The 24675-nt window shown below is 45.6% G+C and overlaps 1 protein-coding gene across 2 annotated transcripts in view; it reads right to left on the minus strand.

Moving 5' to 3' along the window:
* Window positions 1–17447: 17447 nt before the first annotated feature.
* The window catches only part of LOC135003290 (histone H3.v1-like), a 198049-nt gene continuing 190821 nt past the window's right edge, over window positions 17448–24675 (minus strand). Inside the window, exons 5-12 of one of the 2 annotated variants that reach the window (XM_063951733.1) lie at window positions 24493–24555; window positions 22940–23011; window positions 22121–22144; window positions 21982–22011; window positions 20605–20691; window positions 18377–20419; window positions 18106–18252; window positions 17448–17901 (exon numbers count right to left, since the gene is read on the minus strand). In XM_063951733.1, the coding sequence (XP_063807803.1) occupies window positions 20331–20419; window positions 20605–20691; window positions 21982–22011; window positions 22121–22144; window positions 22940–23011; window positions 24493–24555 (365 nt within the window). In that variant the 3' untranslated portion in view covers window positions 17448–17901; window positions 18106–18252; window positions 18377–20330. Of the gene's footprint in view, window positions 17902–18077; window positions 18253–18376; window positions 20420–20604; window positions 20692–21981; window positions 22012–22120; window positions 22145–22939; window positions 23012–24492; window positions 24556–24675 lie in introns of both variants that reach the window. The other variant, XM_063951731.1, reaches the window with a different exon arrangement.

Raw genomic sequence — 24675 nt, forward strand, 5'->3', positions numbered from 1 at the left:
AATCCCTCTTAATCTCTGAGGACAAACGCACGAAATGGTGCGTTCTGGCAAACCCCGCAGTCGCCCTTCATAGCTTCCGGCAGTACACACCTAAAAGCGAACTCAAATGAGCCGGAAGGCGCCTGGAGCCTTCTTAGGAACCACCCCCACTGGAGAGATGACCAAGTCATCCCCCGAAGGAACACGCCGCGTTGTTAAACGTGAAACATTTTCCTTTTGTGGTGGCACGCCCCCCTGCGCGGACTGCCGACCTACCTGACTTGGCCAATCCGCCGTCCGCGCCGAACCACTGGGAGGACGACCCTGCATGGTGCCCGTCCGCCCCCGGCTTCCGGGGCTCCTCCGCCTGTAGCGAAGCCCGGGTGACCTTGAGCCCAACCTCAAACGTCCTTGAACCCGAAGTCCATGACCTGCAAACCTTCCTGTTGTTCCCTGAATTCCTGATCGTACCTGCGCCACTCCGATCCCGAAGACGTGCGCTGCATGTCATGTACGAGATGCAGGTACCTAATTATATTCGTGTGCTCTGCCGGCCTGTCCTCCAGGTAAGATGCCGCGAAGACCCAGAACCCGGCCAGGCAATTATCGAAGGTACGGAATGCCTCAGCCCCGATGCCCTTCTTTGCTCCGCCACCTTATACTCTTTCTTCACGACCTTCGTCAATACGAACACGTCCACGAAGTCGCCCCTCCAAATCTTCTTGCGGCAGCTATCTCGCAGCCCCCGCAGTACAGCAGTATAGACGAATCGCACGACACCGGGCAAATTGCGAGCTTCTTGGCCCTACGCGCTTCCTCGCTAAGCCGCTTGCGCCTGTTCCGCTGCCCTCTTGGCGAATTTAGTTGCCCGCTTCTTTGCCCTAGTTGTGCTACTGACTTCGGACGCCTATGACGACATTGAAGATGAGGAAGAGGAAGAACTACGCGAACTAGAGCTCGTGGAGGAACCCGAATACCGACTGCACCACCTTACCTGATGCCGCCGACTGCCCCGACATGGAATCTTCCGGCGCGTCCAAATCGTTGCCTTCCTCCTCGAAATCTGCCATCGCCTCATCCCCGAGCTCCCTTGAAAAAGAGGAAGAAGCGGAGGACCCCTCCAGCACTCGCGGCACATGCCGCGGCCTCAGTGCTGGGGGCGTTGCGGCCGTGAGCTCCCCCGCGTCCTGCCCTGGACCCTGTTGTAATTCTGCGGCGACCGTCCCGAGCTCACGGCAGGCGCGTGCCACCCGCTGCGCCGCCATAGCCCGCAGCCCGCCGGAACGAACAGCCGTTCTAGGGGAGGCAGCTGCGGCTAGCGGCCCTAACACCTTCACCGCTGTGGCCAGGGCCGAGCCAGCGCTCCGGAGGGGTCGTGACTGCCCCAAAACGCGGTCCTGGGTCCTTCGCCGGGGCCCGCGTGCGACCACGCACTCGCCGCCCGACATGCGTGTGCCGGGCATCCGACGCACGCTGCCCTTGCGGGAAAGCGGAGGCACCGCTGTCGACGCCCGCACTGCCCTCGCCTCCGAATTTGTCCCCTCTTCCCGTGAATCGGAACTATCTGATGCCGCAGAGGGGTGGGGGGGTGGGACCGCCGCGAGCTCCTGCGGCGCGTGCAGCAGCCCCGCGGCCACTAACCCATTCCCTGTCCCCCCTCCTCCCCCGCAGGCCGCTAGATTCCGGCCCTGGGGGAGTGATCTGAAAAGACCGGGAACCCCGCGGCGCAGCAGAGCGCGTGCGCACTGCTCCGCTTTCAGTGGACACGGGCTCGCGCACCCGGTGACCTCTTGCTGCCGCACCCCTTCTCCTTGGTATCGCACTGCCCTGCCAGTGATCATAATTGCCCTGTCTCCCCTCTCCCCCACGGCTCCCGCCGGACTCCGGCTGCCTGGGAGATAGCAGGGGAGACAGCAGGGCCGGCGGCGCTGCTGCGCACACACGTGCGCGGCTAGCGGCGCCAGAGGCGAGCGTGGGCGCGCGCGCACCTCGGGCGCGCGCCCCACTGCTCTCTGTCACCACAAGGCCTCTTGTCTGGGCTCCTGCATTAAGAGCTCCATTAGCTTAACCTGGTTGATCACTGCCTCTCCCCCTCCCTCCCCGCTCCACACCGTGTTCCGGCTGCGGGGGAGAGGGCTGAGGAGACAAGGAGGAAAGCGGCGCCGCTGCGTGCGCGCGTCCCACCGCTTCCGGTCCGTGCTCTCTCAGCCGAAGCGTTTGGGGATGACGCCGTGCGAGGCCCTGTGACAGGCCTCGCTCGGCTGGCCACCGTCCCCCGCCCAGTGCCCTCCCCCCGCCTGGAACCACTAGCCGGCCCCGGCAAGGGGGAAGAGCTGGGCATCGAACTCAGTCTCCGGTCCCTGGATGAGCGCCTGGCGCGGCGCGCTCCCGCGGGCACCCGGCACTGGGGCTTCCCCGGCCATGCCCGGAGGCAAGGGCTGCTGCCCGCCCACCTCCGGGCGGCCTGACTCCCTCTCTGATCCTCCTCATCGGCCGCTCCCGCCAGTCACATCCAGCCCGGCTTCCGCCAGATCCCTCGAGGAGGCCCTAGGAGACGGGACGCCGTCCCCAGGGCCAGCCAGCTCGCCCCCGGAACCAGCCCCCACCGCCCGATGAGCGGTAATGGGCTGGGGTCCCGGCGGACCGTCGTGGGCGAGTGGCAGCCAGAGCACTGATGTGTGACCTAAATGCAGGGAGCTGACAATAGAGATGGCTACTGACTCTCTGTCTCAACACAGTGACTGGAATCATCAGGAAGTGTGAATGACTCGAGTCACTCACTGTTTCATGAGTCGAGACAGCAGCAGCAGCAGCTTCTCTCAGACAGAGGGAGGAAACTCTGTGTCCTGTGTCCTTCAGTCAGTGTGTTCTGCTGTCTTTAGCTGTGATTGGCCAGAGGCTATACCAGGTGACACCCAGTGGGAGGGGGGAGGGAGCAGTCACGACTCACCAGTCAGTGAGTGCTCTGCTGCTGTGCCTGATCCATGTCATGAATCATGATTCATCCTGAGTCTGCCAGTGAGGGAGACAGTTGTACACTGTGTAGACTCAGTGACTCAGTGAATGAATCTGATTCATGCAGCAGGAGGTGGAGCCCCTGTGGTACAGGGCTCTCGGCTCAGTGCTCACTGATCCTGCTCAGTGTGATTGTGGGTGGCAAACTCCCTGGAGGCTAGATAGTGGATAATATAATAAATCCAAGGCCACCTAAAATCATCCAATTAGCAAAGTATGCAAGATAAAAAAAAAAAAAACGTTTTTATTTGGTTTAGTTACAGAATGAATGATGTGTTTCATGGCTGTTAAGCTTTCTCTCCTCAGCCAAAAGTAATGTCATATTCTATAACTAGTATGCAATAAGTGGTTATTAATAATATATCAACATAACAGTAAATCTATGTTAACATATTATTAACAATCAGGGCATAAGCAGCTGCCTCCCCCAGATACACTGTACAATCACTGCAGCTGAATAACTCCATGAGTCCAGCACTGATCCTCCAGCACTGGCAACTCACTGATTCATGTGCAGTCTCTGCAACACATTCCACTACAGATGAGTCATGACTCATGTGCCGAGACACTGACTCCAGACACTTCACTGAACTGAGTCATGTGTCTCAGCTCAGCTCAGTGAATCACTTTGCCCATGACTAGCTGACAAAACACTGAAATGTATAAATCCGAAAAAGAAAATGGAGGGATTCTGCAAAGCAGCACTCACCCCAAAGCAAATCACCAAGAGACTTAAGATGGCCTCTCCTTCCCTATATATAGCAAACCCTCCCCCTAAAGAAGGCTGTACTTTCCTCACAGCTAGGTCCACCCCTCCCCAGATGTTTAACTCTTTCCTCTCCTATGCAGTCAATACTCTCTCCTTAGAGAGCGTTATAGCCAGACAAATCTTATCCTAACCCTCTGTCCCATGCTCGGTCTACCCCATCTGTGTCACCCCTGTCTGTCTGCCCCTCCCCTTTAGAATGTAAGCTCTCATGAGCAGGGCCCTCTTCCCTCATGTGCTTATCCTTTTCTTACTTTAATAATCCTCAACTTCCCAAATCCTGCAGTTTTTTTTGCCACCTTGGAACTTATCTCTATGTAGTTTACTGGTGTAGTTATGCTTAGTTACCCTGTACTTGTCCTATATTGTCTTCATCTGTAAGTCACTGTTTTCCTGTTTTGATTATGTGCATATGTACTCTATAATTGGGCGCTGCAGAACCCTTGTGGCGCCATATAAATAAAGGATAATAATAATAATAATTGTTTACTGGTGAATAATTAACTGGTCTTGTTGCTACCGTCACATTGGTGCAGGTACAGGGCAATTTGTCTTTTTTGCTTCTATTTAAAGGATATGCAATATCAGTTCATTTGGTGCAAAGCCTGACAGCATCTAACGGTAACAAGGGAACCGGAAAAAGTTGTAGTTATATTGGCCGGCCACTACGTTTACAGTATCTAATTCACGACATAGAGTTATTGTGATGATGTATGGTTATAACGTTCTTACTGAATTATAAAAGTGTTCTGAAGCTCATGGAACCTAAGCAGAATTGCACATATATTGATTATCATTTTGAATAAAGTTGAAATATTGTAAACTGTTGTACCTTATCACTGGCAAAGGAAGAACACTGGCCCATCCCACTACCTCTCTGTGAAGAAGGAAAGAAGAGTGTGAATTAAGATACCACCGGTAAGAGAACTAACGGTACTACAACTTAAAGGGATGCTACACATGCGCCTCTCAGCCAGGGGCAGATCCGGGGATGGCCAGATCTGTGTTATCGCAAACCTAGTCAGACCCTCCAAGATGTCCCCTTCCTTCAGGTACAATATCCTCTGCTCCTGGACTTACCTCTTTATTATTGCCGTCACCTGTGTTGAAACACTCATTTAACGAGTTCAGCACAGGTGACTGCAATCATCAATTAAGAGGGAATTTTGTACCTGATGGAAGGAGGGTCTGCATTAACTTATTTACCTCGAAATAACGTCTAAGGTTCTGTTTAATAACCTAAAGGGTGCATACTCTCATGATGTGTAGAAGACAGACAAGCCAGCAAACTAAACTGTATTGTAATGTACTTTTTTTTTACATGCTGGTCAATATTCTGTCCTCTTCCAAGCTGCACACACCTGCTGTCCGGCCCCGTCTTTGCACTCATTTTGCAAGCTGGGGCAGATGGATTAACCCTGGAGAAGTGATAAAGCAGTGATAGGTGCACTAGCCAATCAGCTCCAATATGTCAATTGACTGTTAGGAACTGATTGGCTGGTGCGTTATCACCTTCCACTTTTCACTGCTTTATCACTGCTTTACCACTTCTCCAGGCTTAAGTGATAGTTAGGAGCTTGTTGGTTAGTGCTTCATCTCTCTCTCCATGGTTTAATAAATACTCCCTTTTGCCTGAGAAGCTGGATTTCCCCCTAATTCTAAATCTGCCCCATAAGGAACAAGTCCAAGATACTGTAGGTGTTTGCTCATAACCCATGCCAAATTTTAATTGTGTTGTTTTCTACAAAACATTTTCTTATAATGATGTTAGAGAACAAGATTGTAGTACCCCAGTCTTATCAGGAAGCCTCTAATAGTTTTCCCATTATAAACTGTCATTACTCTACCAACTTGAGTAAATGAGAGATTAGAAGAACGTTCTGCTGCAAAGGGCTTTGTGTTGGTGCCAAGTGTTTGATGATTACATGTAAGTGTGCCAAATGAATGTATACAGTGTAATTTACACTGATGGTGGATACGTGTGCTTAAAATGCACTCCCAGACAAAATGCCAAGTCTTACTCTATGTCAGAAACATTTTCTTTCTGGGCTACAGTGTATCAGTAACATAAAGAAATATGCCTACGCTCTGTTTTACTTATATTATACACATAGCAGCAGCTGCACAGCAATAATGCCCTATGTAAATACAAAACACTTATTGTCAGTGCTTGTCACTACCGTAAATCTGTGCGTATCTGGCTTTCATTTTGCTAGATTACACAGATTTATCGGGTTGTAAAGTACTGACAATGATTGTTTTTCCGCAATTTATTATTGTAAAAATCCCACTAACAATACATGTTGTGTTATTGGGCCTTAATCAGAAATGTACATAAACCCGATGATTTTATATCTGTGCATGTGAAAATCTGGGGCTGCAATGACGCTCACAGTGCCCCACATGCACCAGAAAATGGGGAGGTCAACCAGGTATTCTGGGGGCGCCAATGCCAGTGGCTGCGTCCTCGGATGCAGCTTCTCTGGCCTCAGATGTGTGAATTTCCCGGCCATGCTGCCTATCCTGGGGGTTACTCATTGCGACGTGACGCGATGATGTCATGCCACTCGCATGCCTGCTCGCTCTCTTCCCTGCTCCCATCCCCCTTGTGCTGTGAGAAGGAGCAGGAGAAGGATGCTCCTCTTAGGAGGAGACAATGCCCAACGCAGTCATCCTCCCAAAGTAAACTGTAGCAGCACTGTGCTGCATAGTACATTCACAGTAATAGTCAGAGCCGGCCCTAACCAATATAATGCCCTAGGCAAGATTTTGTCTGGTGCCCCCTAGCACCGTCACTAGTTCCGCTTCTGGCCCTGCACCCCTTTCCCAGCACCATCACCCCTCACCCATAGCAGTCCTCTGGTGTTCCTACCCCCTATATTTCAAATATGAACAGTGCGCACATTCGGCGCACAGCCCAAAAAGGGGTGTGGTCTTGCTGGGAAGGGGCATGGCCACACATTAGTACCCCCAATTCAAATTACGCCACACTGTAGTGCAACTTTATTCACATTTTATCATGTGATAGTGTCCCTTATTCACGTTACATCGCACAGTAGTACCACTTTACCTTATATACATTACTCCTCACAGTAGTGCCCCTTATTCACATTATATCACACTGAATTGCTCCTTATTCACATTACACCATACCATATTGCTCTTTATTCACATTAGATGACACAGTAGTGCCCTTTCTATATGTTAAGCCACACAGTAGAGCACCTTATACACATAATGTCACACATTAGTAATGTATTTATTAGAGATGAGCGGGTTCGGTTCGTCAAGATCCGAACCCCCCGAACTTCACGTGTTTTACACAGGTCCGAGGCAGCCTTGGATCTTCCTGCCTTGCTCGGTTAACCCAAACGAGGACGAACGTCATCATCCCGCTGTTGGATTCTTGCGAGATTCGTATTCCATATAAAGAACCATGCGTCGCTGCCATTTTCACTCCTGAATTGTAGATTGAGCGGAGAGGACGTGGCTACGTTCTCTGCCTGAAAAGCTCAATATCTGTGCTCAGTGTGCTGCATTGCGGTGACCACCAGTATATTATAGTAGTACAGTACAGTAGGCCATTGCTGTATCTTGCAGCTACGTGTCAGACTCAGTTCTAGTATCCTGATCAGTGCTCAATATCTGCTGCATTGTTGTGACCAGTTTATAGTACTACAGTGCTGCATTGTGGTGACCACCAGTATATAGTAGTACAGTACAGTAGGCCATTGCTGTATCTTGCAGCTCCGTGTCACTTCTAGTATCCATATCTATGCTGCATTGTTGTGACCAGTATATAGTAGTACAGTGCAGCATTGTGGTGACCACCAGTATATAGTAGTACAGTACAGTAGGCCATTGCTGTTTCTTGCAGCTCTGTGTCACTTCTAGTATCCTGATCAGTGCTCAATATCTGCTGTATTGTTGTGACCAGTATATAGTAGTACAGTGCAGCATTGAGGTGACCACCAGTATATAGTAGTACAGTACAGTAGGCCATTGCTGTATCTTGCAGCTCTGTGTCACTGCTAGTTTCCATATCTGTGCTGCATTGTTGTGACCAGTATATAGTAGTACAGTGCAGCATTGTGGTGACCACCAGTATATAGTAGTACAGTACAGTAGGCCATTGCTGTTTCTTGCTGCTCTGTGTCACTTCTAGTATCCTGATCAGTGCTCAATATCTGCTGTATTGTTGTGACCAGTATATAGTAGAACAGTGCAGCATTGTGGTGACCACCAGTATATAGTAGTACAGTACAGTAGTCCATTGCTGTTTCTTGCTGCTCTGTGTCACTTCTAGTATCCTGATCAGTGCTCAATATCTGCTGCATTGTTGTGACCAGTATATAGTAGTACAGTGCAGCATTGTGGTGACCACCAGTAAATAGTAGTACAGTACAGTAGGCCATTGCTATTGATATATTACTGGCATATAATTCCACACATTAAAAAATGGAGAACAAAAATGTGGAGGGTAAAATAGGGAAAGATCAAAATCCACTTCCACCTAGTGCTGAAGCTGCTGCCACTAGTCATGGCAGAGATGATTCAATGCCATCAACGTCGTCTGCCAAGGCCGATTCCAATGTCATAGTAGAGAGCATGTAAAATCCAAAAAACAAAGTTCAGTAAAATGACCCAAAAATCTAAATTAAAAGCGTCTGAGGAGAAGCGTAAACTTGCCAATACGCCATTTATTCAACCCTCTATATGCTTCAGAGGATGGAGGAGCAGCAAAAGGCCATTCAAGCCTATACATCTGCCTACGATATAGGCAAAGGAGGGGGAATGCTCCTGACTCAAGCACAGTGGAGAATGATTTCAACATTGTTCAAGGTTCTGCAACCCTTTGAACTTGCCACACGTGAAGTCAGTTCAGACACTGCCAGCCTGAGTCAGGCCATTCCCCTCATCAGGCTTTTGTAGAAGCAGCTGGAAAGATTGAAAGAGGAGCTAAAACGGAGCGATTCCGCTAGGCATGTGGGACTTGTGGATGGAGCCCTTCATTCGCTTAACCAGGATTCACGGGTGGTCAATCTGTTGAAATCAGAGCACTACATTTTGGCCACTGTGCTCGATCCTAGGTTTAAAGCCTACGTTGTATCTCTCTTTCCGGCAGACACAAGTCTGCAGATGTTCAAAGACACTGGTGAGACAATTGTTAAGTCAAGCGGAACGTGACCCGCCAACAGCTCCTCCTTCATTTTCTACCGCCACTGGAGCTCAGGAAAAGAATCAGATTTCCAAAACCACCTGCTGGCGGTGATGCAAGGCAGTCAGGAGCGAAAACTGACATCTGGTCCGGACTGAAGGACCTGCCAACGATTACTGACATGTCGTCTACTGTCACTGCAAATGATTCTGTCACCATTGAAAGAATGGTGGAGGATTATATGAGTGATAGCATCCAAGTAGGCACGTCAGACAGTTCGTACGTATACTGGCAGGATAAAGAGGCAATTTGGAGGCCCTTGCACAAACTGGCTTTATTTTACCTCAGTTGCCCCCCCCCCCCCCCTCTCCAGTGTGTACTCCGAAAGAGTGTTTAGTGCAGCCGGTCACATTGTCAGCGATCGGCGTACGAGGTTACTTCCACAAAATGTGGAGAAGATGATGTTCATCAAAATGAATTATGATCAATTCCTCCGTGGAGACATTTACCAGCAATTGCCTCCAGAAAATACACAGGGACCTGTGATGGTGGATTCCAGTGGGGACGAATTAATACTCTGTGAGGAGGGGGATGTACACAGTGAAAGGGGTGAGGAATCGGAGGATGATGATGATGTCGACATCTTGTCTCTGTAGAGCCAGTTTGGCAAGGAGAGATTGATTTCTTCTCTTTTTGGTGGGGGCCCAAACCAACCAGTAATTTCAGCCACAGTCGTGTGGCAGACCCTGTCACTGAAATGATGAGTTTGTTAAAGTGTGCATGTCCTGTTTATTCAACATAAGGGTGGGTGGGAGGGCCCAAGGACAATTCTATCTTGCACCTTTTTTATTTATTTATTTATCTTTGCATCATGTGATGTTTGGGGCCAATTTTTTGAAGTGCCATCCTGTCTGACACTGCAGTGCCACTCCTAGATGGGCCAGGTGTTTGTGCCGCCCCCTTGTGTCGCTTAGCTTAGTCATCCAGCGACCTCTGTGCAAATTTTAGGACTAAAAATAATATTGTGAGGTGTGAGGTGTTCAGAATAGACTGGAAATGAGTGGAAATTATGGTTATTGAGGTTATTAATACTATAGGATCAAAATGACCCCCAAATTCTATGATTTAAGCAGTTTTTGAGGAGTTTTTGAAAAAAACCACCCGAATCCAAAACACACCCGAATCCGACAAAAAATTTTAAGGGAGGTTTTGCTAAAACGCGTCCGAATCCAAAACACGGCAGCGGAACCGAATCCAAACACAAAACCCGAAAAATTTCCGGTGCACATCTCTAGTATTTATACACATAATAACACACAGTAATGCCCCTTACACATATGACACACGTTGTTAATGTCCTTATACACATAATGACACACATAATGTCCCTTTCACATATGCCACACATTATTAATGCACTTATACAAATAATGACACACATAATGCCCCTTACACATATGCCGCACAATACTAATGCCCTTATACACATAATGCCCCTTACACATTTGCCTCACATTATTAATTCATTTATACACGACACATAAAATGCATCTTACACATATGCTGAACACTACTGCACAACTTACCCACCTGCACACAGTACTCACATGGCCACTAACACTGTGACCTCTGCCCTTGCTTGGATACAGATGTGACCTCAAACATCTTACCTCAATACGCCATGCAGCAGGAGATGCCTGTCGTGAGTCAGCTGGCAGCTCTGCTAATGTTTTTTTATGAAAATACATCTTATTTGCATTACTATGTGGCTAGGATACACAAGCAGCTTCTCTTGATTAAAATGATATACGGCATGCCTATATTCTGTGTGCGGCTGTGGCTGTATCTGCATATGAAGTGCTACGTTACAGTGATTTCCAGGAATATACTGTAATGTAGCATTTCGTATGCAGATACCGCCGCAGTCGCACACAGAATATAGGCATGACACATATCATTTTAATTAGCAGAAGCTGCTTATGCCCCTAGGCATACCAAATGCCCTAGGCATTTGCCTAGTTTGCCTATGCCTGTGGCCGTCTCTAGTAATAGTACATAGTAATTGAGGTTGAACAGAGGCAAAATGCCCATCGTGTTCAACCTGTATTCTGTATTAAGTTGAGTTGATTATAATGTACCTGCTGAAGTAATGTTTTATGACTATTTAACAGCTATAAATCATGTTACACCCGGATTATCAACGTCAATATTTTAAATGTTATAACCTTGGATATCATTTTCATCAGAAATGTATCCAATCCATTTTTAAATGCATTTACAGAGTCCGCCATTACCACCTTCCCTGGTAGGGAATTCCAAATCCTTATTGCCCTAACAGTGCGTACGCAATTTTCTCTCCTCCAGCCTAAACAGAGTTCTTTTAATAAATAATTCCTCTGATAACTCTTTGTAATGTCCCTTTACATATTTGAAGATATTAATAATGTCTTCTCTTAGACGCCTCTTTTCCAGTGTATACATATTCATCTTAGTAAGCCTTTCCTCGTAACCCAGTCCCTCTAGCCCTTTAATCAATTTAGTAGCTCGTCTTCAGGGCCGGCTCCAGGCACGTTCGACGCGTGCGGCCGCGCAGGGCGCCATCCTTAATGGGCGCACAGATGTTTCACTGCCATTAATGGTTTTGGGCTGCAGATAGCAAACCACAGCATTCCCTGCCCGTACCTCCTGACTGCTGCGCCAGTCATGTCACTCCTGACACTCGCAGCGTATCACCGGCAGCACAGCCTGTGCGGCTTCTCACTACACCCATACACCGACAGCAGGGCAGGCTGCTAGCATTATCGATTGGTGGACGGCGCTGGCCATACAATTACACCAATCACATTTCTTGGAGTATATTAATGCTGATTGGTGGATGGCCGGAGCTATCCACCAATCAGTAGAAGCTGCAGTGAAGCGGCAAATCAGTGAGGATGAGAGAGAGAGAGATGGAGACGGAAGTGATCAGTGCGCAGTAGGTGGAGGAGAAGGGTGAGTAGATGTGATCATCTGCCCCCATAGATCTGAGGTGGTTTCTATTGAAAAGTATATTTATGCAATGGAGGGCATTGCAGTTGGGGCATATTTTTTATTGAAGGAGAAGGGTGGGTTATTAGGTGTGGGGTGCAGTTATGGGATATGATTTTAGTTGAGGGAGGAGGGGGGTTTTCAGGATTAGGTGGGCAGTTTTGGGACATAATATTAATTAAAGTAGGATTGGGGGGTTTCATGCTTGGGGGTACAGTGGTAGGACATAATAATTACAGAAGGATGGGATTTCATTCTGGGAGGGGGGCAGTTGTGGGACATAATATTAAAGGAGGATGGAGGTTTTATTATGGGCGGGGCAGTTCTGGGAAATCATATGAATTAAAAAAGGAGGGGGTTTTCAAGCTGGGGGGCAGTTCTGGGACATAATATTAAAGGAGAAGGGGTAGTTCTGCGACGTGGTATTGATTAAAGGAGGAGGGGGTTGTTCAGCCTGGAGGAGCAGTTCTGGGACATGACATTAATGACAGGGTAAGTGGGGTTGTTATGTCTGGGGAGGGGGGGCGGGGTAGTCCTGGGACATGATATTACATAAAGGAGGAGGGGGTGTTAGGTCTGGGGGGTTAGTTCTGGGACATAATATTAATTACATGGGAAGTGGGGTGTTAGGTCTGGGGGGTAGTTCTTGGACATGATATTATAAAGGACAGGGCCAGCTCCAGGCATGTTTGAATAGAGTGGCTGCGCGGGGCGCCACCCTTAATGGCCGCCGCACGCTTGCGCCGCCATATTTGTGCCTGGAGCCAGCCTGCAGTGTCCCGGCCCCGGCCTAAACTCTTGTGTGCGTTCTATGCGGCGTATTGTGCGGCGCCGGCGTCCGCATAGCATGCACACGAGCGTTTTGAAGAGTCCACCCGCGCCCTCAACAGCACTCCCCCTCCCGGCTCCCAGCACCGCAGGTATTGGGCATTTATCAATCGGGCACTGGGGGCATTTATGTATTGGGGTGGGCAGGGCACTGTGGGGTCATATCTGGCACTGTGGGGTCATATCTGGCACTGTGGGTGACTGGGGTCATATCTGGCACTGTGGGGCCATATCTGTACTGTGGGGGTATTTATGTATCTGGCACTGGGGGCATTTATGTATCTGTCACTGTGGGGGCATTTATGTATCTGGCACTGGGGGCATTTATGTATCTGGCACTGTGGGGGCATTTATGTATCTGGCACTGTGGGGGCATATTTGCACTGTGGGGGCATTTATGTATCTGGCACTGAGGGGGCATTTATGTATCTAGCACTGTGGGGTCATATCTGCACTGTGGGGGTATTTATGTATCTGGCACTGGGGCATTTATGTATCTGTCACTGTGGGGGCATATTTTCACTGTGGAGGCATTTATGTATATGGCACTGTGGGGGCATTTATGTATCTGGCACTGTGGGGACATTTATGTATCTGGCACTGTGGGGGCACTTATGTATCTGGCACTGTGGGGGCACTTATGTATCTGGCACTGTGGGAGCATATCTGGCACTGGGGGGCATTTATGTATCTGGCACTGTGGGGGCATTTATGTATCTGGCACTGTGGGGGCATATCTGCACTGTGGGGGCATTTATGTATCTGGCACTGTGGGGGAATTTATGTATCTGGCACTGTGGGGGCATATCTGCACTGTGGGGGCATTTATGTATCTGGCACTGTAGGGGCATATCTGGCACTGTGGGGGCATTTATGTATCTGGCACTGCTGGGGGCATGTCATGTGTATCTGGCACTGCTGGGGGACATGTCACGTGTAGCTGGCAGTGCTGGGGGGCATGTCACGTGTAGCTGGCACTGCTGGGGGGCATGTCACGTGTAGCTTGCACTGCTGGGGGGCATGTCACGTGTAGCTTGCACTGCTGGGGGGCATGTCACGTGTAGCTGGCACTGCTGGGGGGCATGTCACGTGTAGCTGGCACTGCTTGGGGCATGTCACTTGTTGCTGGCACTGCTGGGGGGCATGTCACGTGTAGCTGGCACTGCTGGGGAGCATATCATTTAGTGTTCCCGCTAGGCGTCTGTGGCTAGGCAATGTGTCTCAGTGCTCTAACTGGCGCAAAGTGTCTAACGTGCTGTGCCTGGCGCAAAGTGTCTAACGTGCTCTGCCTGGCGCAAAGTGTCTAGGAGGTTCTCCCTGGTGCAGTGTGTATTAGCTGCACTACTGTGTGGTGTAATGCGAATTGCCACTATTATGTGGCCACGCACCTTCCCCACGAAGCAACGCCCCTAAATTTTTGCTGCGCGCCTTTGGCGCGCACTGTCCATGCTTTAGCATACAAGTAGGGGAGCACCAAGCATTACAGTATGTACATCATTTTGCCCTCCTAACTTAAAATTGTGCCCTCCCTGTGATCAGCACCCTGCCCTAAAACGTGAACATTATCATGTGTAGCTGGCACTGCTGGGGGGCATGTCATGTGTAGCTGGCACTGCTGGGGGGCATGTCATGTCTATCTGGCACTGCACATTATGTGTATCTGGCACTACACTGGAGACGTGTGTAAGGAACACTACTGTGGCTGTTATTTGTAAGGCTGCTAATTGTGCGTAGAGGGGGTGTGAAAATATATTTATAGTTTGCTGATATAAAGATATGAGGCCACGCCCACTTTCCCATGAGGCCACGCCCACTTTCCCAGAGGCCACACCCACTTTCCCAGAGGCCACACCCACTTTCTCAGGAGCGCGCGCCGAAGGCGCACGCATGGGGGGGAGGGGCGCTTTTACATTTTCTCGCTCAGGGTGCTAATAGACCTGGAGCCGGCCCTGCTCGTCTTTGAACCCTTTCGAGTTCACCGATATATTTTTTACAGTGGTGCCCAAAACAGAACACAATATTCCAGGTGCGAACGTACCAATGATTTGTACAGCGGCAGGATTACATCCTCGTTCCTTGTCTCAATTCCTCGTTTTATGCACGCTACAGATGTAGCCACCTTTATCTTGAGTGGCTGAGGCGTTTGTCCCGTTCGAGCATACGCAGCGTACTGGGGCGTAGCGAGGCGCGCCTAGTCACAGAGAGGCTATCTAATCGCACGGAGACAGACATTTGACGTTTGGCGTTACCTGTACGTGTAATACCTGCGATCATCCACCAGATGTCGCTTTTTACAATCACCACTGCGCATGCGTGTGGGCTCCCGTAAAATATAATACTGAAATACTGTACAGTACTGTATAGTAAGGACTACTTTACTAGTGCAACCTAAAACCAGTAGTGTACACTGACGCAAATGGACGTGTTAGAAGTTCATTATTGCCTAATGATATTAGGAATATTGTACAGTATGTTAGCATCCTAATCCCGTAGCCATTTGTCTTAATCAAAACTAATGGATTTATTCATCTGTCTGCGGCGAAGTGGTGAAGTGTTCCGCTTCCTACAGTATACTCAGAGTCCCGTGTTCGATTCCTAAAGTACAGTACGAACGCATGTTAGTTTTTTCCAGACACTTTATAATTTTTTTTAATCACATAAACCAGGGCAAAGCTGCAGCAGATGTACTGTTAAGGTTCTATGCACCATACGGTACACATACAATTCTGTAGCAGGGCAGACTCAATTGAAATGGCTACTACCTGTGACTCCATGGAGGCTCTCAGCTATGGAGCGAGTGATGACATAGATTTTGCGGACAACGGGGCAGTGCTGAAGGTGCGTCACAATCCCCTCGCTAAAATACATAGGGGTGAGCTCTATGCACATTATGGTACACCGGACTTGATCGCATAGCACACTGTCAAAATGGCCGTCGCCCCTGAACCCCCACTACGTGGCAGCCAGCGCTCGGAGATGGAGTGAGAGATAGTAGTGGAGTGAGAGATACAGTAGCAGTAGTTTTGAAGGCTATGGGGCAATGCTGAAGAAGCGTCACAATCCCCTCGCCAAAGCGATAGGGATAAGCGAGGTCTATCATTGTGGTACACCGGACTTGATCGCATAGCACACTGTCAAAATGGCCGTCGCCCCTGAACCCCCACTATGTGGCAGCCAGCGCTCGGAGATGGAGTGAGAGATAGTAGTGGAGTGAGAGATACAGTAGCAGTAGTTTTGAAGGCTATGGGGCAATGCTGAAGAAGCGTCACAATCCCCTCGCCAAAGCGATAGGGATAAGCGAGGTCTATCTTTATGGTACACCGGACTTGATCGCATACAGTAGCACACTGTCAAAATGGCCGTCGCCCCTGAACCCCCACAGTCGGAATTCGACCGCAATTGCATATACCATGTGACATAAGCTTGTGTACAGTATCTGTCATGAGGTGTTTTTTTTCACTGACACTGTTTTTTTTTTCTATTGTAATATACAGAGGCGGCAAACTAGCCAAACAGGAATAATCAGCTTCTGCTGAATAAAATTAGATGCTACAGTACATGCCTATATTCTGTGTGTGACTGCGGCTCTATGAAATGAAATCTGAAAATGTAAATATGAAATGCATTACTAATGTGCAGCATTATGTGTATAAGGTGTGCTACAATATTTTCTGGCGTAACATAAGGAAAGGGCACTACTGCATGGTCTAATGCAGTGGTTCTCAAACTCGGTCCTCAGGACCCCACACAGTGCATGTTTTGCAGGTAAGTTCACAGGTGTACTGTATTAATTACTCACTGACACATTTTTAAAGGTCCATACATTAGGTGGAGCTAATTATTTCACTTGTGATTTGTGAGACCTGCAAAACATGCACTGTGTGGGGTCCTGAGGACTGAGTTTGAGAACCTGTGGTCTAATGTAAATAAAGATCAATGTGGTGGGGTGTAATGTGAATAAGGGGCAATACTGTTAGGAGTAATGTGGTACTATCATATGATGTACTGTAACAAGAATAAGAGACACTACTGCATGATATAATGTGAATAAAGTTGCAGTACTGTGGTGTGTCATTTCATCTGGGGGTATTATTGTGTTCCAATGCCCCTTCCCAGCAAGAACTTGCACTGTTTTGGGCTGGCACTAAATGTGCACATTGTTCCTACAGTATTTAAATTATAGTGGGTAGGAGCGCCAAAATGGGTGATGGTGCTGGGAAAGTGGTGCAGGGTTATAGGCGGAACTAGCATCTGTGCAAGAGGGCATCAGCCGAAATGTAGCCTAGGTTGGTTAGGGACGGCTCTGGTAATACTGTACCTTACAGTACTTTGCATTCAATAGAGATACTGTTTGCACACAGGTTTTACATGAATCATTGGCAATGCTGCAGGAGTGTCTCATTAGGCAATCTAAAATATACCACAACTATGGGTGGGGATACAGTAGGTAAGTTCTGTCACCATAAGCTGTCTGCTGTGTATAGCAGATTTTCATCTGGGATGCATTTGTGTTTTTGTAATAAAAAAAACAAACATTTTACTGTACATTTAGTGGATACAGTATTTCTCCCCCATCTCCCCCATAACGGCACATCATACTGTACAGTTACCCCATGTACTGTACTGTACCGTACCATACTGTATAAAGTAATATTTATTGGAAAAAAATCAATATTAATGTAAAAAAAAGTATTTATTACAACATACGATTGCATGTACTGTACTGATCAAAATGTACAGTACTCTTATTCAGGACTTATAAAACAGAAAATAACTGTTCATACACATCAATAACATTACTACTGTATAATATTCAACATTAGTTTATGCAATAATCAGACAAAGGGAATTTTATAAACATTTTTAATAATGCACCAATTAAAAATTTTAAACATAAGATATAGTACAGAACTACATATTTGTGGCTTGACCATTTCTTTCGACTATAACAGGTAATACTTTATACAGGTGATTTATATAATTATTACAATGCTCAGGTGTGAGTACTTCTAGCCAAAATTTCTTAATCCCATCCAACAGCTGCTGTTTTGTTGTTGGCTTCGCAACACTCCTAATGTACCTCTTCAATTGAGCCCACACTATTTCAATTGGATTCATGTCTGGTGATCTATAAAAAAAAAAAAAAAAAAAAAAAGAGTATAGAAAAAAAGTTAGTCAATTAATGACATTAAATAGAGAAAATTAAACATACGGTATTGTACTGTTTATTAAACCAAAAAATATATTTACAGTACTAGAGTGCTACTCAAAATTTTACTTGTACACTGTTGAAAGAATACTCACTCTGGTGGTGTGCGTTCCCAATTCATACCTTTCTCTTCCATAAATTTGGCAGAGGCGGAGTGTTTAGGATCATTGTCTTGGAATATCCTATGGTGAGTTGGGTAATATTTATTCACAAATGGCACCATACATCCCTCTACTATTGTTTCTTGGAAAAATTTCTTATCCATGATCCCTACAGAAATAAAAAAATGTTGTTCATTAATAAGCAACTAATTTTATTGTGCAGTTACATGTACTCTACAGTACAGCATGTATTTTTACAGAACACAGGCACAGAATAAAGTATAGTACTGTACCTTCGAAAAATAATAGGGGACCAGCTCCTAATCGTGTTATGCCTCCCCATACATGGACTTTCAATGGATGCTTTGGGCGTGGTTTTAATGAGATATGGTTACGTTTCCGGAATGACATTCTGGAGAACCGCTCAAGGGCAACAGACGATTCATCTGTGAAAATGACATCATTAAATGTTTCACCACTCTCAATCCATCGCCGTGCCTGTTCCACTCTCTTTTCTTTATTCACATCTCTTATCATGGGAGATATCCTGTGAAGAGCCAAAAATAATGAAATCAGATACAGTAATGAAATTACTGATTTACAGATTACTGTATATACAGTAGACTGTATGTGCAGTATACTGTATTATATACCTACTGTATACATTAAACTGTACATACATTACAGTATATACAGAGTAATATATATATATATACATACATACACACACACACACACACACACACACACAAACACAGTATACAGTATGTAATTATCACAATAAGCCGGCAATGCTTCATCGCTGTCTCTGAGTGCCTATACAGTAGGTATCTCTTTTTGGATATATATATATATACATACATACATACACACACATACTGTATATAGTATAAAGTACACACTCTGTATAATGATTTATGGCATTGTTATATCACTTATCAAGGAATTATTAACAGTGAATACCTAGCAAAACCTAAAAAAAAAAAAAACATTACCCCACACCACCAAAAAAAAATAAAAAATAAAGTTTCAGTTGATATTGTTACTGTATTTGTGATGTTACCTTTTGATTAAAGTACCATACAGTATGTGTGATGTTGGCTTTCTTATTACAATATGTGTGATGTTACATGTTCCTACTGCCTGTCATATGTCCAGGCTGTAAATAAAGTGTTTCAATCCCCAAGCGTCTGAGTCCATTGTGCTGTGTCCATCCAGGGGCTGCTGTTGTCTGTTTCCGTTCTCCGTTCTGGTGTCTGTATGCAACCGTGTTAAAAATCAAAAGACAAAAACTAAAAATAATACAAAAAAAGCAAAACCTAAAAAAAAAAAAACCATTACCCCACACCACCAAAAAAAATAAAAATAAAGTTTCAGTTGATATTGTTACTGTATTTGTGATGTTACCTTTTGATTAAAGTACCGTACAGTATGTGTGATGTTGGCTTTCTTATTACAATATGTGTGATGTTACATGTTCCTACTGCCTGTCATATGTCCAGGCTGTAAATAAAGTGTTTCAATCCCCAAGCGTCTGAGTCCATTGTGCTGTGTCCATCCAGGGGCTGCTGTTGTCTGTTTCCGTTCTCCGTTCTGGTGTCCGTATGCAACCGTGTTAAAAATCAAAAGACAAAAACTAAAAATAATACAAAAAAAGCAAAACCTAAAAAAAAAAAAACATTACCCCACACCACCAAAAAAAATAAAAATAAAGTTTCAGTTGATATTGTTACTGTATTTGTGATGTTACCTTTTGATTAAAGTACCGTACAGTATGTGTGATGTTGGCTTTCTTATTACAATATGTGTGATGTTACATGTTCCTACTGATTTTGTCTGTAAATAAAGTGTTTCTTAAAATAAACATGACGTGGTTTCCAATTTTTGTATTCCCAACTTTCTCATATACTGTACTGTATAAATTAGTACTACTGTATGATGGGAATTCAAGAGAAGGGGTTGTACTGTATGCACTGTACAAGCTTGCTGAGGGGCAGAATCCTTGGGCATTTCAGGGCATGGTGGAAGTGTCCCCCATTTTATCCCCCTGTTACTGGGCATGAGTCTATGGCTTCTGATGGCTTCATCCAGGCTCTCATCCATAACCAGAATTTCATTCCAGACAGCCAGATCTGGCAGATTATCTGCGAGATTATTGTATGGTGTACAGTATGCCTAGCTTATACAGTAGAAAAAGATACTATACAATGGAGTACAATACAACAAAAAATATTTAATACACAAAAATTAAATTAATCTTAATAAAAAATTAAAAAAAAGGTCCACTAAAAGGTGGACCACCACCCGCAGTAGCTGGAGAGCCCGCTGCAACTGTTCTGTGGGAAAAAAAGCACAGTATTACAACACAAATACTGAATACTTTACAGTGTAGTAATGGCAATACAGTACTGTACTCTATATTAGATAATCTTGTTATTTACAATGTACAGTACTGTATTGTCAGTACAGTAAATAGAACACTACTGTATGTTAAGGTAATTTAAGCATTGCTATAGTTTACCTCTTGTATAAGTGGGCTGCTGCCTGCCCGCTTCTGGGCCAGCCCACCGTTCATGGCCCTGTCTAGGGCCCCCATAAATCATTGGCACTATATTGAAGAAAAGAAAACATTAGTCACATTCCAATACTATACAATTACTATGGTATACTGTAGGTACAGTATTATACTGTATTGCTGGTCTTCAAAATATAAAGTACTGTACAAGAGTTTAGCTTCAACAGGTCATAAACAAATTATCAAAGGAATAAAACACCACAGTACAAGTACAGATCATGGTAAATACTGTAGACATTTAACAGATGGAAAAGCACAACAGATAGGAGGTCCCAGCTCAAAATATCTTATAGTACTGTACAGTACAGTACATTGGGGGTAATTCAGACCTGATTGTACTGCTGCATTCACATATTCACCCTTGCAAGCGTGCAAATGCATGTGTATGCAGAGCTGTGAAAATCCAGTATGTGCAGTCTGTGCGCAGCCCAGGGCTTTCTCCTACTGTGCGATGAGATCAGGCTGAGTGGGGACCGAGCTGACATCAAACACCCTCCCTAATAACTCGTGTCCAAATGCGTTTTTCCAGACACTCCCAGTAAATGGTCAGTTTTCACCCACAAACGGCCTCTTCCTGTCAATCGCCTTGCGAACGCCCGTGCAATCGTAGTTTTGGAACCAGACTGTCCCCAATGCCTATTGTTGTTTGGCGACGTGTGTGAGCATTGCGGTATGCCCAGCAGCCATCAGGTCTGAATTACCCCCACTGTGCATTTGGATTACATACGCAATTCCACCGGATGGGATACTGGCTGTTTACAGTATATACTGTACCAACAGCTGCATCCCTCCTGCCAGAACGCCGGCAGAGGGATGAGTGCTCCAAGTCTCCTTGCAGCCTTGTTGCTCTCGCCACGCAGCAGACTTGTGACTCGCATAACTCCACACAGGATCTATTCTCACTCTATGGTGAGAATACTCTACTCTATTCTCACTCACTCGTGGACACCCACAAGTGGGAACATATGTAGCGTAGGGATTACGCCTATCGGCATTGTCACTGTTAACCCGACAGCCGGCATTTAACTGCAATGAGCAGAAAGACAGAAATGGATAGACTGTCAGTATGGAAAAGAGTGGTAGGATGAAAGATGGCTGGGTGTGATGAAGAAGTGGACATTGAGAGCCTGTCTTACAAACAAGTTTAAGGAAGAAATCAGTAGTCAGGATACGCAGCATGCATTTGTGGAGTGAAGAGGGTGAAAAAGGAGAGAATGTACAGTATGTACTGTAAGGTTATGTCAGAGATGATCAGCTCAGTGTTATACATGTTACAGTAAGTTAGAGTACAGTACAGTGCATTATGTATTTCTCTCCTATTACCTGGTGTCTCCTCCACTGGTTGGCGACGGACTGTAAAAAGATAAAATACAGTTAGTCATATCAGTTTGACTTAAAATAATGTTGGAGAAAAAATACTGTAATTACAGTACCAACTATTGCTACTGTACAGTATATTTACCAAAAATGTATTCTGGCTCGTCGTCTGTGGGTAAAAGAAGAATAATATAAGATACAGTATACTGTACAGTAAAAAGTATAGTAATAGTACACTAGTGTCAAGGCCCGGTGATTCCAAGGGGCCCCACCGACACCATCAGAAAATTTGTGAGTGGCCCGTATGCCGGTGATTATGACTAGACTAAGGTAGCAACTTTTTTTTGTTTTGAATTATGTATACTGTACAGTACTGTACTGTATGTGCTACCTATTTACACTCCATGCAATCATGGCATATTGTACAGTATACTGAAAATATTTAGCAGTTACTGTACTGGTACTTTTTGGGATGACAGTATCAGCATACTGTAAGCATCCAACTGCGGACCCCAAACAGATGCCGCCCCTAGATACAGTACGTGCCTCTCGTGCCTAATGGGAAATTCATCACTGACAGTAGCTAGAGAGAGAGATGAATGGAGAGACAGTGACAAGGGGAGAGAGAGAGAGAGAGAGAGAGAGAGAGAGACAGGTAAATATAGTAAGATGGGAGTTTTTTTTAGAACAGGTGATGTTGTCCATACAGTAGCAACCAAATACAGTATTACCTACTGTACTGCATTATCGTCTGTAAGTGTAGCTAGATAAATGTTAATGTGGAATGTGATCGGTTGCTACTGTATGGGCAACATCACCAGTTCAAACAAAAACACTGATCTAAAGTCCTCCATCCACTGTTCTGATTTGTGCAATTTTCATCCGATTTCTAGCATTTGCCAGAAAAATCTGATGAAAAGTGCTACTCTGATGGCATCAGATCAATGTCAGTAATAATTCTTACCACTAAATGCCGCCTCATAATCATCCTCCTCCTCCTCCTCCTCCTCCTCGGTGGCCTGTTCCAGTGTAGGGCCTGTGAAAAAAAAGCATTAATGAGAAAAAAAAGGTTCATTCCAGGAAATACACATACCCTCCAACATGACCCGCCCCACTAGGTACAAAATGCTCTTGTTCTGGACTTCCCTCTTAATTTATTATTGCCATCACATGTGAAGAAACAGCTTTCTTATCATTTAACTAGTTCAACACAGGTGATGGAAATCATAAATTAAGAGGGAAGTCCAGAAACAGAGCAGTGGGGCGGGTCATGTTGGAGGGTCTGCATACAGAAACATAGAATTTGACGACAAATACTGTAAGAACCACTTTGCCCATCTAATCTGCCTCTTTTTTTTACCCTTTTTTTTACATCAAACCTTATTTGATCCTTATTTCTTTGTAAGGATATCCTTACGTATGTCTCTTCCATGCATGTTTAAATACTGTAGCTCTACTGTTTTAGGCTCTACCACCTCTGATGGGAGGCTATTCCACTTGTCCACTGCACTTTCTGTGAAGTAATTTTTCTTAAAATTCCCCCTGAACCTTTCCCCCTCCAGTCTCAGTGCACATCCTCGTGTCCTATTGCTTGCAGTGTCTTCATTAGGAGAATGTTTACCTCCTGGACTTTATTAAAACTAGAGATGTGCACCGGAAATTTTTCGGGTTTTGTGGTTTGGTTTTGGATTTGGACGTGTTTTGGCAAAACCACCCTTTCGAATTTTTGTCGGATTCAGATACGTTTTGGATTTGGGTGTTTTTTAAAAAAAACAACCCTCAAAAACAGCTTAAATCATAGAATTTGGGGGAAATTTTGAGCCTACTGTATAGTATTATTAACCGCAATAACCATAATTTCCACTCATTTCCAGTCTATTCTGAACACCTCACACCTCACAATATTATTTTTAGTCCTAAAATGTGCAACGAGGTCGCTGGATGACTAAGCTAAGCGACCCAAGAGGGCGGATCAAAAACACCTGGCCCATCTAAGAGTGGCACTGCAGTGTCAGACAGGATGGCACTTATAAAAATTTGCCACAAACATCACATGATGCAAAGATAAATAAATAAAAAAAGAGGCGCAAGATGGAATTGCCCTCCCACCGTTGTGTTGTATAAACAGGACATGCACACTTTAACAAACCCATCATTTCAGCCACAGGGTCTGCCACACGACTGTGGCTGAAATGACTGATTGGTTTGGGCCACCACCAAAAAAAGAAGCAATCAATCTCTCCTTGCTACTTGTTATACTGTGCTGAATACAGTATAACAAAAATTCAGTCAGGTTGGAGGAGAGTAGATTTTGCACACAGAGACGAGAATGTCGAGGCCAGAATCAGGGGGTAGTGGAGGAGGTTTAGGATACCGTCCCTCATCCTGTTGGGATTGCTGCAATCAGGATGCCACTGTCGGTCACCTGAACGCTGGAATCCTGACTGCTGGTCACGTAAACCCAACCCATTGGTTTAACACAATGTACAGTACAGTACAATACTGCAGTTTACTTACCAAGTTGGGGAGAGGGCTTCTCCTCTTCCTCCTCCTCTTCCTCCTCCTGACTGTCAATAATTACTGAGTTGAAAATAGAAAAAAGATTATAAACAAAATACAGTAGAGTACAGTTACTACAAAATTGCACAGTAGTCTACAGTAGTACAGTGCTACAGGAGGCAGAGAGATATTCATAATACA

This window comes from Pseudophryne corroboree, chromosome 2, assembly GCF_028390025.1.
Source record: "Pseudophryne corroboree isolate aPseCor3 chromosome 2, aPseCor3.hap2, whole genome shotgun sequence".
Taxonomy (NCBI): Eukaryota; Metazoa; Chordata; class Amphibia; order Anura; family Myobatrachidae; genus Pseudophryne; species Pseudophryne corroboree.